Source organism: Amblyomma mixtum, chromosome 1, assembly GCF_055824585.1.
Source record: "Amblyomma mixtum isolate Tamu chromosome 1, ASM5582458v1, whole genome shotgun sequence".
NCBI classification, from domain to species: domain Eukaryota; kingdom Metazoa; phylum Arthropoda; class Arachnida; order Ixodida; family Ixodidae; genus Amblyomma; species Amblyomma mixtum.
Genome location: NC_143012.1, coordinates 48504269 through 48518083, shown reverse-complemented (window position 1 = coordinate 48518083; position 13815 = coordinate 48504269). Strand labels below are relative to the sequence as shown.

Below are 13815 nucleotides of genomic sequence, written 5' to 3'. Positions count from 1 at the left end.
ACAACGGCGACAACGCCCAGCTGGCCAGGTAGGCGCATCATAGCCAAACTGAACAACAGGGGAGAGAGCACCGTGCCCTGGCGTGTACCTCTGGTTCCTAAATGAAAAGGGCCATGTTCTTTATCCTGGATTCGAATGTAAGATTGTCTGTCGGTTAAACATTGCCGAATGTACTGAAAGGCGCTCCTGCCGCAGTTAGTTTGAGAGAGGTGGGTGAGAATCATCTCGTGGGTAACGTTGTCGAATGTACCTTCAAATCCAAGGCGAGGTCGACCTTGTCATTGTGAGGGCATTCGACGGGGTCGAGGACATCCCGATTGAGTTGTGGCAGGACATCTTGTGCAGTTCTGTGTGGGCGAAACCCGAACATGGTGTCTGCGAAAAGGAGTTTGGATTCCATGAACTCGGACAACCTGTCACGTACCATCGTCTCCATGTCTCCATGACTTTGCCCACACAGGAAGTCAGAGAGATGGGGCGGAGGTTGTCCGTGCTGATCGCCTTGCCAGCTTTAGGAATGAAGGTGACCAGGGCGGTCTTCCAGTCGATGGGGAGTGGCTCTTCCCCAAGCCAGATTGAGTTAATGTAATTCAATAAAGACAGGTATGCCGGGTCGAGGAGGTTGGCTAACAATTTGAATGTAATTTTGTCCTGACCCGGAGCGGCGGCGATATGTTTCATTTTTGCCAGGGCCGCCGTCAGGTCGTAGAGCTGCAACGGTTGATCCAGCTCAACGTTCTCAGAACATGCATAAGAGTACGCCGGCCCGCGGGGGTTCTGGGTAGTGCACAAGTACTGGTCCCGGAGCTTGTGCGCCAATTGAGTTGTGTTCCCCTGAAAGCTGTGTATTGCTCTTTGGAGGTGTTTTCGAGTTTCCGTGCTTGTTTGAGTTGGGTCAATTAGAGCGCGAAAGAGCCGAAACGTGTTCCGGCTTGACATATGCCGCGCGGCCGTATTGCATCTGGTCACCCAGTTGGAGTCGGCGAGTTGGGCCGCATACTCAGCCGCTCGTTGAGTGAGCTCGGCGATGCGACCTTTAAGTTTTCGGTTGTGCTTTTGCCGGAGCCACCGACGCACGAGGCAATGCCGGGCCTCCCAGAGGTGGAGCAGGTGATTGTCCACATCCGAGACCGCCTCTGAGAGCTGAATTTGACATTAGAGCGGTGAATTTGAGTTTCGGAAGAGCGAAGGCCAGAGACTAAATGTTGTGACCAAGACTGGTAGCCTTGCTCATGTATGGGTGTGGTAGTGTTGTAATTTTGCCTGAACTTTGTCCAATCTGGGAGTCGGGCTTGCGTTGTTGGTCGCGCGAAAGGATGGGTTTTAATCGCAGTGTTCAGGAGGCAGTGGTCGTTGTCGAGGGTTTCCTCTGTGTTGACCCAGTCTGCGTACTGAATGTTGCGGGTGAAGGTCAAGTCCGGACAGGTATCCCTAGTCACGGAGTTGCCGATACGAGTTGGGTGGACTGGGTCAATGTGAAGAGTGAGGCCCAGCGTGGACGCAAGCTCCGCCAACTTGCCTCCCCGCTTCTCTTCACGGCAACAACCCCACATCCGAGCGGGAGCGTTGAAATCGCCCACAATCAGGAGAGGGTCCCGGCCCGCAACTCTCAGCGCGCGGCTAAAGAGGTCCGCGAATGATACATTTGGCATTTTCGGATTGCAGTATACAATGAGTATGTGCTGCAATGGGTCCTGCTTGCGCGGTGGGAGGATTGTCACCATTAGATAAGGGTATCGAGTTTGCATCTCTATGTCGACCTTTTTTGGCTGTATAATTTCTAAGGACTAGTAGACAGGACGAGGGGTCCTGCTGGAACGTCGTATAATTTGTTAGTGCGGCGCCTTTCCCTGGCTCCAAGCGGGAGGACCTCCGACTTTTCCTTTCAATCTTTGGCGGCGTCGCGCCGACGTCTCGGCGCACACTTCTACCTCCCGAGGGGAGCTGTGCAACTGAAACTGTCTTAGAACGTTGGCTAATACATCGTCCCCTGAGGTGAGTGATCTGTAGTCTCCGAACCGACACCACTATGCAACACTAGACTCTTGAACTGCAGCCTTGGTAGCTTCATATACAATTTTCAAATCTGAGACCGACACTCGATATAATGTTTTGTTAATACTTTGTAAACAAAGAATAGGGATCTCTGTGCTGGTGATGATAATGATCGCTATGAATGACGAATTTCCGACATATTTGGCACCGTGTTTGAAGCTGTGCTAGTGCACATACAATCTCGCCCTAGCGCACCCCAAGAGAGCATCATTCTCAGCCACTCCAAAATGACTATGAATAATTTCGCAAGATGGCGAATTACAAAAACCTCACTTAGAATCCTTAACGCCATCAAATTCTCACCGAATTATACAGAAGCGATACGGCCCCAGGCCATTCGGGGAATTCGGGGAACGAGGCAGCCCACAATAAAGAACCAGCTTTCGTCGACCGGGCAGTGGATGAGTCTGGCTCCCTGAATTTCACGAAGGACTCCATGATCACATATGATCTCACCAAATTTAAACTAGAGAGAACTTTTCCCACTCCGGACAAAAGCCTGACTAAAGAACAAGAGGTTACGTGGCGTTGTCTACAGACGAGGTCGATACGCACCCCAACACTCCTCGCGCACATTTAACGGGATCTATAACACCCGAACTGTAAACACTGGGGCCATTGAGCCAACTAAGATCATATCCTCTGGCATTGCAAAATAGAGCCACCTCCGGATGATCTAGCTAGTTGCCGCTATTTCTCTCGAGCGGTGGGAGACCGGGCTGGCTAGCTCTGACCCCAGAACGCAATTTATGGCGGTGGAGTGGGTTGACAAAGTCGTCGAGAGCTATGTACTCCCGACCACTTAACGTGGCCACTTATCAAGCTCTTTCCGGTGAATAAAATGTTTTACAATCAAATCGCCGTTTGGCGCCTTTTTTTTTCCTGGCTACATCACCGGCTTGAAATATGGAGGGAAATTTGCAAGCAGCTTGGCTGTGAAGCACAAATTCCTTACAAAGACCGGAAATACTTTTGAAGCACCACAGTGAATCAGAAGCTAGAGCAATGGGGGAAACGTTGCGAGTGATGCGGAAGACGCTGACTCATAAGCCAGGCCGGGTCACAAGGAAAGTATGCTAGGGAAAGTGGCGGCATTGAGCTATAAGATTATGCTTTTTTTTTTTGTGGTCTGCTAGTACTTATAGTGCCCATTCCCCGCATTTAGCCGTTGTTTGTTTGCCTGAAGCCTAGTGTGTTTGTGTGTATGTTTGTGTGTGTGTGTGCGCGCGCGCGCACAAACTCCATGCTGGTTGTGGTGACGTCACAAAGACCCGTGCCCAAGGTGACAACAAGCCACCTGCTTTATTGACTGATCGCAACCTGCCCACCGGGTAGCCAACATCTTAGCGTAGCAATGCTTACTGACCAATAAATGACGAAACAAACCCTTCTAGTGCACATATTCGTAGTTTACCAAACTACGCAAATCGGCTGCCAATTTTTTAGTTTAATTGCGTTTATTATTCCACGCTGTATTCGCCCGCAATAAAGTCGCCGCAGTAACTAACAGAACAATATGCGCCACAGATAGCACGTCAGCAACATAAGGCAGCTCCAAATTTACAGCCATGTTGCCTTGCGGAAATAGACGACACTTGAATGCAGCGGGATTTTTGTGCTCGACAGAGAACCGAATACAGTAGTAATTAATTGTTTACCTAACGAATGCAATACACGCGACCACCTTTCACGGGGCAAAGCAGCGAATCGAGAGGTGCGCAAGAGCCTGCTGCATTTCGTAAAAGACACTAGGACGCCTATAGGACCACTTGTCATGTTCAAATTCCAACTAGAGGTGATTTTAGCGTCGTCTGCCACGTGTTGCCAGAACCCAAACAACTACAGTCTGCAGAAGTCTGTGTTCGGCGCCATGACGGCATGGAGAAAGAGTCGCCGTATCGGAGGGATGCGTAGTGATTTCGACAACAACCTAAGGTCCTTACGCATGCAGCAATATCCCATAGCAGCCATAGGTGTTTCTGTAGCGAAAAGTCCACTCAAATAATGCAAATCTCAAGGTCGAATGATGCTTGGATTTGACCTCTATAGTAGGATACAACTTTAAAAAACAGCAGTTGCTAACACTGGGCCGTGGTCCGCGGCGTCTTGTGTTACTCCGCTGGCCAATGGCACCAGTAAACGAAATCAGCTTTTTAATGTTTGACTATATCAAACAATACACGTATCAAAATTATAGTGCTGATAATTTTTTTCTTTTCATAAGCTTCTTGTTTAGGTAACAAGAAGCGTTTAAGTAGCGGATTATTTTTTCGCCGTGGAGGAATTCTGCGTGCGGAGGCTGAATGTGGGCGGAGCTTCACTCCAGATTTAAGTTGTATCCGACTATAACTGGAGGCTCGTTGTAGGTGTAGCTGTGACGTTATGCCAAATGACATGTCGCAGCTGTTACCGCTCGTTCCGCAGCTTCGTCAATCGCCGCTCTGACCAGTCGCCCCGATGCACTCCAGCCCCGCCATGTGGAGCTGATATGGGTGCCCGCGCACTCCGGGAATCCCGGAAACGAGGCCGCCAACCTTTTAACCCGAGGTTCATTAAACCGGACTCAGGTGCCCCCGGATCGGGGATTCCCGAAGGAGCGCATGCGCTCATTCAGCGAGCTGACGCAGGCCTACAGAGCCTCACGCCAGCTCTACCCGCCGCCCCACTCCTCCCTAGATGACAAACAAGCAACACTCTGGCACACACTACAGACACACTCTCTCCCCTCACGCCTTACATTAGCCCACTATCATCCCTCCTTCCCCACTCCGGCATGAGCCCTATGCCCAGAACCTTTCGCCTCTTCCCTCCACATCCTTTCCCTCTGCCCGGCGGACCCTCCCCCGCGGGACCTAGAGAACCTCAAGACCTGGGAGGACTGGTAGACCCTGCTACGCTCGGAGGACCCGGCCGTGCAGACCATCGCCACCGGCCGGGCTGCCAGTGTTATGGACCTTAGTAACATAAACACTTGAGTGCAGTGGGGTCGTGCGGGGACCCTGGGGCGTGCCCCGAATTCCTTGCACAATAAAGTTTTTTTTCTCTCTCTCTCTCTCTCCCTCTCACCAGTTCTGTCACGTGACTAATCACGTGATTAGCTCTTCCTGAATAAAGGCCAGCGCTCGCCGGCGGCTTGGGGTGTCTGTTACAGCCAGCGTCGTCGCTTCGGCGGACGCGGTTGTTGCGACGCGCGTCTCTTATTCAAACTTTCCTCTCACATCTTTCAGCTCTCCTCTGTCTGCACGTGGCCGCGAGAGTGGCTCGGCTCGAGCCAGTGCGCAGGCCCGTGCACTTTCGCTTTCATCCTTCCTGCAGTCGCAACAACCTGGACATCGGAGGAACATGGAGCCAGAACCGGCCACCGGGACACGTTCTTCGACTAGTCACTGGAGGCGCCGCGGGCTACTTCTAGCGGCCCCTGCGACAGAGATCGTCACGAAGCCGCGTTGGCTGGAGATAAGTCGCGAAAGCGGGCTCGTGGAGTTGAAGAAACCGATGAAGGTGATGAAACCGATGTAGATTCCATTTCTGCGCCAAGCTTGGCGAATCCTCGTATCAGAGAGGGGGAAGCTCTAGAGGACGCAATGCAATTATCAGCTCAAAACGTTGCCGAAGAGGTCACCGAATGACCTTTAAGTGGCACTCCGGCTGAGAAAATCCGTCGCCAAGAAAACGAAACCAGCCTTTTGTTTCATTTTAAAAATTTTATTCTTTAAAACGAGCTCTGCCTGCATTGCTTAGCAGATACACATACGAACCAAGCATATCATACACAAAACTGCACAAAACAAATACAGGAAATAAAGAAATGACGTCATGCCGGCGCATTATGGATAACAATAGTTTAGCATTATAAACGAATAAAAGAAACAAGAGAATTAGCGGCATAAAAGTGGCCAGTAATTATTTTGAAGACGGCCACGGGCCATGTTAACATCCGACATGAAAACTAAAAACAAAGTAGCTGAGGTCATGCAACTATAATACAAAAACTAAAAAAAAGTAGTAAAGGTGGTGCAACTATAATACAACATAAATTAAAAAAGTAGCTGAGGTCATGCAACTACAATACAACATAGATCCAAAGAAGAAAGCGAGCCCGCGGAAACCGAAAATTGCCCCAAAATTTCAGCACCTGACTGCACACAATGAACACTTCAGAACCGGCACATCGCTAGCGGCCGAACCTGGTCACTGCCAGCTCTTACTTTAGAAACGTGTTATATATCTATGGGCAGCAGTCTGAAGAGTGAATTAAGGCACATGAAAATAAGGGTAAAGTAGAGAAATTAATTCACCTGATGCATGGGAAAGAATGATTAAAGAAGTAGCAAAAGAATCAGAGATACTAAAAACAATTAATGCAGGAAAAAGCTGCCATTATCTGGCCGTGATGGAGCACCACCTTCCAATTTGTCTCCACGCAGAGACGCTATAAAACAACCTAAACGACTACGGAGTTTTCGGAGCGGCGCATGAAATCGCCATGGGGTCAGATAATAGTTTACCCTGATTTCGCTAATAATCGCACAGTGACCGCAAGACTCGAACACCGGCTGTGAGACCCAGTGTTAAGGAAAGTTTAAAAGCGCGTAAAATGCAGTCACAATGTTTAACCGCCGCTCTACCTAGAATCGTAAGGACAGATACCTATCTCGGCAGCCGGAGTCACCACCCGTGCTCCGAAAAAAAAAAAGCGCCAGCACTCTTTTTTTTTTTTCCGCAGCGGAGTGAGCTATTGGAGGCTCGGCCATTGTGCACCGCTGTCCGCGGGAATTCAGTCTTCCCAATACCACGCGACCCGGGGTGAGTAATCGTGGCTCTCGGGGAACGCCGGATACCCCAGGATGTACCACGTCCCGTCGTCGGCGACGAAGATCCTCCTCGGCGCCGCGATCGCCGAAAACACTGGCTCGCGTGCGTAAGGCGCATGCGGCAAATTGTGCGGCCCAGATCGCGGCCATGATATTGGCCCCGCACACCATCGGCCCGTCTCTCCTTGTCGAGCGGGCGAAGTGAGTCCCCGTGGCAACGGGGGTCCCTGCGGTGGCCACTGGAACTTCGGGGACGGAGGCGGCAGGGTTCCCTCTCGCGAACGTGGTGGTCCCGGTCGGGAAAGGAACTGCTGCGGAGGCATCATTGCCTCCTGCTCTTGATGCAGTTGCCGAGGTGAAAAGGGAAATTGCGGCCGCGAATGCAGTTCCTGTCCAGAAGTCAGCACCGGCTGCTGGTGTGGCGGAGTTTGTGCATAGCCCCCGCTGGTCGGTGGCACCGGCGTGTCGTGCGTAAGTAGCGGCGAACACAGGAACGGTGGCGGGGCCAGCTGTCCGCACGCTCCGTAGGAAGCACCCGGGTCGGACTTCTTCTTGGCGTACAGGTGCTCGTTCCAAAGCTGAGTGTCCGAGCCCCTGCTGAGCTCGTTCACATGTCCCGGGCTCTGAGCGTTGTAGAAGCCCTGGGAGCCACTGGAACCTGCGATGCGTCACACCAAAGGAGAGGTGGAAGATTAAGCGGCGTAGATTAAACAATTAACAGAAATAGCTGGTAAGAATTTGCACTAGAACGCAACGACGCTCAAGAAACTTCACGATCTGGTGTGTTCCAAGCAGCGGTTGCCGACAAGAACAACAGGTTCGTCGACTGACGAGGTGCGCGTGCACAACTTATTCCCAAATTACCTTTAGAGGAGAATGAACAGACATATTACCGTGAGTGCATCATACGGCTCATCGCCAACGAAACCCCACGTTGTTGTCCATACGAAACGGTCCAAAAACTCTAAAAACATCAGCACAGCCACATAGCAACCATAAGAGGGCCAACACATGATTCACTGTTTGGACAGCCAAAGGCCAATAGTGGGAAGGCCTTTAGTACACAGGCATTTAGGGTAAATGCTTTTGATATCAATGGCTTCACCCTAAAGGCTTTCAACTTAAAGGTATATACCGTTAAGATCTTCAACCTCAACGCTTTTACCCGGAAGAATGACACAGTTGTACTGATTACGAAACACTAAACAAGCAGTTAACTATAAACCAACGGTGAGAGACAAATGCTTTCGCATTCGCAATGCGTAAGTAGTCCTAAGTGCCCTAAGTAATTTTATATTAGACCAACGCTCACGTTCTACGCAGTTGTGTCGCCGTCACCATCTTTAAAAAGGCGGTGTTTTGTAAAAATAACATTTTTTCTTTTTTAGATTTCGGGAATCCCCAAATATTCAAAAATGTTTTGCAGCAGGAATAATGTTCGTATCTTATTTGGTTGGAAAGTTATAGCTAACATTCGAAAAGGTGGTAACAGTTTTGAAACCGAAACTGAAGTGGTTTGGTAACGGAAACTGATAACTCAGCGATAATCAACGGCGTATATTGAACATTTTCCGTTTTGTTTAATCTGATATGTAAAAGATTATTCAAAGGCACTTTGTAAGGCTTCCTTTTTTTTTTAAACATTGCTTTAAATTTCCGCACGGGGGAAATTTGACGCTACAAGCATAACGCTACAAGCGTCTCACTTGTTTACTTTGTGTGTGCTTTACGCTACCGCTCTGAATGCTACCAGATTCGTCCTTCAGTGACGGTAACTGAAGTACAGCAGATATTTTGAGGGAAGCATGCATCGAACCTGGCCACCACACTCTCGTAGCATGGCGCACCAGTGACCAGTACCCGATGAGGAACGCCCAGTGTGAATCAAAGGGTGAGGCAAAAATTCAGGGCGCACTTTGACTGTCTAAAGTGCGTAGAGGCGAAAGTGTTTACCGCACCACTTTGAATGCTTCTGTGGCAGTGGTGGAGTCACATGTAATTGAGTGCTAATTACTAAGTGACGACAAATCACTAATTAATGGTTAATTACTGATTTGTGCCTGAATACTAATTAACTGCTAAGTAATGACGCTTAAGCTTCGCCTTTAGTAGTGGAACGCGATAGCGTGTTGTAGCGCTGCTAGGGAGTCCACGGAACCACCCGTTCGGAGCGATGCCTTGCCCTTTGAACGCTTTTTGAGGAAAGGAAAGGGCGCAGTAATTCTCTGTCATATCGGTGGACACCTGAACCGCACCGTAGAGGAAGGGAGGAAGTGGGAGTGAAAGAAGAAAGACAAAGATGGCCCGTAATGAAGAAAATGAAAATTGTATTTGAGGAAAGGAAATTACGCAGTAACTGTCTCACATATCTCGGTGGACACTCGTCAAAATTCAGGGGGGCACTTTTTTGACCTAAAGTGTGGTCACTGATGTGTGGTTAATATGTTAAGCTTCGCCTATAAGAGTGGAACGCGACAGCGTCTTGCAACGCTTCCAGGAGTCCAGAAAACGCCATCGCCCATTCGGTTATATGCCTCGCTCGTCGGCAGATTGGTTTTTGAGGAAAGGAAATGTATGTCTCTCATATCTCGGTGGACACCTAAACCTCGCCGGAGGAGAAGGGAGGAGGATGGGAGTGAGCGAAGACACCGTATTCACTAGACGCACCTTTGTTCTTCCCAAACCATCGAGCTGGCATGGCGGAGTGGATAGCATGCTCGTCTCACGCTCCGAAGACCGGGGTTCGATTCCCGAGCTCGACCAATTTCTTACTCGGTTTTATTTGTTTATATGGTCTGACTTGAAAAGTTAATTAGGCTAATTGAGCAACTAAGCAACTAACTAAGCTGAGTCCCACTTACTTGGAGCATCACTATACGATCCCTTCAATTGGTTGCCTGGTTACTAGCCAAAGTACAATTGGCCCTGTTTGAAACTCGCGCACTGTGACGTCACGACCGTTTCGACCAACTGAAAAGCGTGACATTTCTGTCGACAACTGCTGCTTACAACGATGAGACATTAAAGGCTTTCGCCTTAAAAGATGTCCGTAAGAAAAGACGAGCAGCAACAAAAGCCAAAAGAGAGCTCGTGTCAGTTAAGGAATGCCCTAAGACATGATGATCTTGTTTCTGCAATGACTGAAAAACTGTAATCGTGTTTTTCTCAAAACATGATTTCGCTCACTTTCTTGTTGTGTATGATCTCTGTATGGTAAGGAGAACCCATGTCCTCAAAGAACTTTTTGATCTTAAGGGAAGCCGCGAGGGCTCTACTTCACGAATGCGAAGCAACCATGCTGCCTGGTTACACTTCGTAAAGACGGTACAGTGGGAGAAAAAGTCTCTGGACCACGTGGTCCTTAAACAAAGCCGATAGCTGCGCCATCAGACGGCGATTGGAGACCACACTTGCGCAGGTGGAAGTCAACATTTTGTTCTTTCATCTCCACAAGTGTTGTCTCGAGCCTCCAATTGATAGCACAGCTATCGCCTTCGTTTGAGGAGCACGTGGTCCAGAGACTTTTCTCCCTGACTGTACGTGTGGCTTAACGTGCTGCATCGACACATGGGGGCTGTGAGGGACGCCGTAGTGGATGGCTGCGGATTATTTGAGAAATCCACGGATCCTTTAAGGTGCATATAAACTGCACAACGCATGCGATGTTTCTGTTCGTAGTTGCATCGCGTCCAGACAGGGATTCTTTGCCGGAACCTGGGGATCAACAGGCGAACGCCAAAGCCACTCAGCCAACGCTTCTTCGGCTAAAACTCTGAACATGAAATGATTAAAACAAAACAACAGTAAGCTGTTCTCTACCAAGGGAGTGTGCTAGAGGCCAGCTTAGACCCCGCCGAGACGCATTCGTGCTCGCAGTTCAAGTGCAGGCGGGAAACTCCCATCGCGGCACTCACACTGGTACGCAGGCGGCTGCCGACACTCTTGCTTCGCACGCAGGTACATCGAGGGTGAAGGTGTCGCGACGAAGCGTTGCGTTTTCAGCTCCTGGTCTCCCAGAGGCTGTTGCAGCTGCAGTTCCACCTGATCCAGCTGCCTTTCCGGACTGCCAAGGAATACTGGCAATGAAGACAACGAGTGGTTGGACGCTGACTGCTGGCTGCAGGGCCTTGTCTCCGAACCCTGCGCATAAGGAACAAGTGGAGCTACGGTACAGGTTCCCACAGTTAGCGCGTAGGTCCGCCATATTGCTCTCCCAAGGATCCAAATGATCAGAAGCCTCAACTTCTGAATGCAGCTGGCGGACTTCGTCCAGTGATTGGAGCGAGTACAGGCTCCACCCGCTTGAATCCCTCAGCTGAACTTGCGTTATATTAAACAGGTTATTGTTTCACTACATGACAGAGGTTGCAAGCAATGCGTAAGCTACAAAAAGGCTTATCTCTATGAGTTGGGAACAGAATATTGGCCTTGCGGACGGGTGGCGCCATCTGTTATACACACCACATATCACAATCACGAACGTTTTCAAGAAATGGCCAGCACTTGTGAGAAAACTGCGCGCGATTGATCAGATATTTCAGTGAATATGTGCAGTCGTACAAAATAAAATGCCGCAACACACGAGAACAGTAGCTGCACGAGTGGGCTGTCAGCAACGACCTAGTGCTAAGCGATGCAAAGGAATTTGGTTTCTCCGCAATGGATGCATGGTTTTCAATCACGTGATCGTGTTTAGCCAATAGAGGTGCAAGCGGCGCAGGGAAAAGAAACGCGCAACTCTAGGAACCTATACATAAATTATTTCAACAAGGGACACTCAGCGTCCCCTGGTGGTATATCTACAAAACTTCTCCGCTACAGCAAAAGTTCCTCAGAAGTGTAGACTACCATGCTACGCGGACAAATAGAGTATACCAGTTTGTCCGCTTGGAAACGTTTTCATGTACAGATGCAATACAGTTGTAACTCCGCGTGTACTACAAACTTGTGTTATACAGAGAGCTTCACCTAAGACTTCACGCATTTTTTGAAAAAAATAGGCGTTTGGAGTTAGCAGAACACATTTTTCGGCATAACGTCGGTGGTATAGTACGTCAGAATACAGGTAATATCTGCTAACAGCAGGCAGGTTAACTAATGTTCAATAGTTAACTTTTGACAATTACTTTTACGCTGATTATGTATGAAAGACGTGTCTGCCGTAGGTCGGGAAGAATCGAACCAATAGCTACATCTCAGCTTGTATGCACAGGTGAGAGCGACCGAGGAGGGTGCGAGCATGAAAATGTCACCGGGAAGGGCTCGGAAATTTTACCACGTGACTGTGGGTCCTCTTCTGCGTTTAGAGGTGTATTATTTGGCTCAGGTTTTGAATGCAACACAGTGCAGTGATTGAGAGAGTATATGTGTTCTCCTCGGAAGGTATTTTAGAGTCCCTTTAAGCTTCGCATTAGGGGTACGACACGACAGCGTTAAAGGCTCTGTGAAAAGACCCGGTGGCTTTTTTTTCTTATCTCCTAGCAAATGTTCATTCTGTTCATTGTTTTTTACTTTAATTTCTGTTTTGCTTTATTTTTAAAATTATTCATTTTCCAAAGGACACACAAGGCCTCCCTTGAACGATGTCCGGCGAACGGTCCTGTGTGATTGAGCGGTGGCGTCGCCTGTTCACGATCCAAGCGGGCAGCTGTTCGAGTCTCGGCTCCACCATTTTACTTTTCAGTGCAATTGCTATTGTTCCTTCAGATCCACTACCTAATGGTGGAGGGATCACGCCACGGCCCAGCAGACCAATGAGGAATTGCGGAGCGGCGTCATCACTGTTGTTCTTTGTGATCGTTGAGGGGTGTTCGAATGGCCCGCGCAAAGAAACGTCACTACCCTCTCGCCCAATCACCATTTTTCAGTTACAACGCCAAGAAATACAAACACGCCGGCTTCTCCGCTGATCGGCGCCCTTTACGCTGTCGCGTTTAGCCGCCTATTCCATCGGTGTACAACTGAAACTGTCCTCCCAGCCTGCCTCATCCCGTAATTGCAGAGTTCGCAATGTCATCTGCCCACCTGACTAGATGTGCAGATTACGTACTTGAGCACCAAAATGGCCCGACTGGGAGCCAACTGAAACCTCGTCGATGCCGTTGCACCAGGCGGGCAGGTTCCAGGGAGGGGAACCCCAGCAGGATTCGCCGCTGTATGACTGCGGAGTCGACGGAGGTGGAGGAGTCGAGTTCGGCCACGCGATAGGCTGCTGCTCCTGCTGCTGCTCCTGTTGCTGCTGCTGTTCCTGTTGCTGCTGCTGCTGCTGTTCCTGCTTCGGCTGCTTCGCCTCCTTCGACTGCTGCGGCACCGGCTGCTGCTTCGGCTCCTTCAGCTGCTTCGGCTCCGGCTGCGCCTGCTGCGGCCCAACCGTTTCTGGTGAGAGCAACACTGTGTACGGTGTGCGCATGTGCTGCTGAGCAGGAGGAGATCTCTCGGGCGTCAGCAGGCCAAGCTTCAGGTCCAGGTGCTGCGACCACACAGACGTCATCGGTTGCTGGGGCTCCCCGAAGCCGACCGGCGGCTCCTGGGGGAGTGGCGATGGCGCAAAGGGAGGGGAGTCAAACGGCTCCAGCAGAGCAGCAAGCGACGGGTCGAAGATGCCCTCCTGGACCGGCCTGGACTGCGGTTCCATGGGCATGTCCCAGTCCCGCGGCCTGTGCACCGGATAGTGTAGAAGTGGCAAGTTGTGAGGGCTGTTCAGACAGTTTTGTCCATCGCGCATCCCGGCGTTTGAACCGCCTTACTAGACTCGTCGCCCTTGTTAAACCCGCCAACATTTTAGGAATACGTTAGTCAACATCGCAGAATGGTACAATAATTTTCACTTTGCTTTACTGCCCAGTTTCTTGTTTTCTGTTCAATATGCCGCTCCCCTGTGCAATTCCACTAGTACCTCGAGGTTACTAACAAATGAACAAAAAAACACTGCTGTTTGTATAAGTCT

At 49.9% G+C, this 13815-nt stretch overlaps 1 protein-coding gene across 1 annotated transcript in view; it reads right to left on the bottom strand.

Moving 5' to 3' along the window:
- Positions 1-5740: 5740 nt before the first annotated feature.
- Positions 5741-13815, bottom strand: part of LOC149366270 (uncharacterized) — a 28595-nt gene continuing 20520 nt past the window's right edge. The window contains exons 7-9 of the mRNA XM_089550039.1: positions 12919-13525; positions 10784-11009; positions 5741-7527 (exon numbers count right to left, since the gene is read on the bottom strand). Of these exons, the coding sequence (XP_089406165.1) occupies positions 6833-7527; positions 10784-11009; positions 12919-13525 (1528 nt within the window). The 3' untranslated portion in view covers positions 5741-6832. The remainder of the gene's footprint in view (positions 7528-10783; positions 11010-12918; positions 13526-13815) is intronic.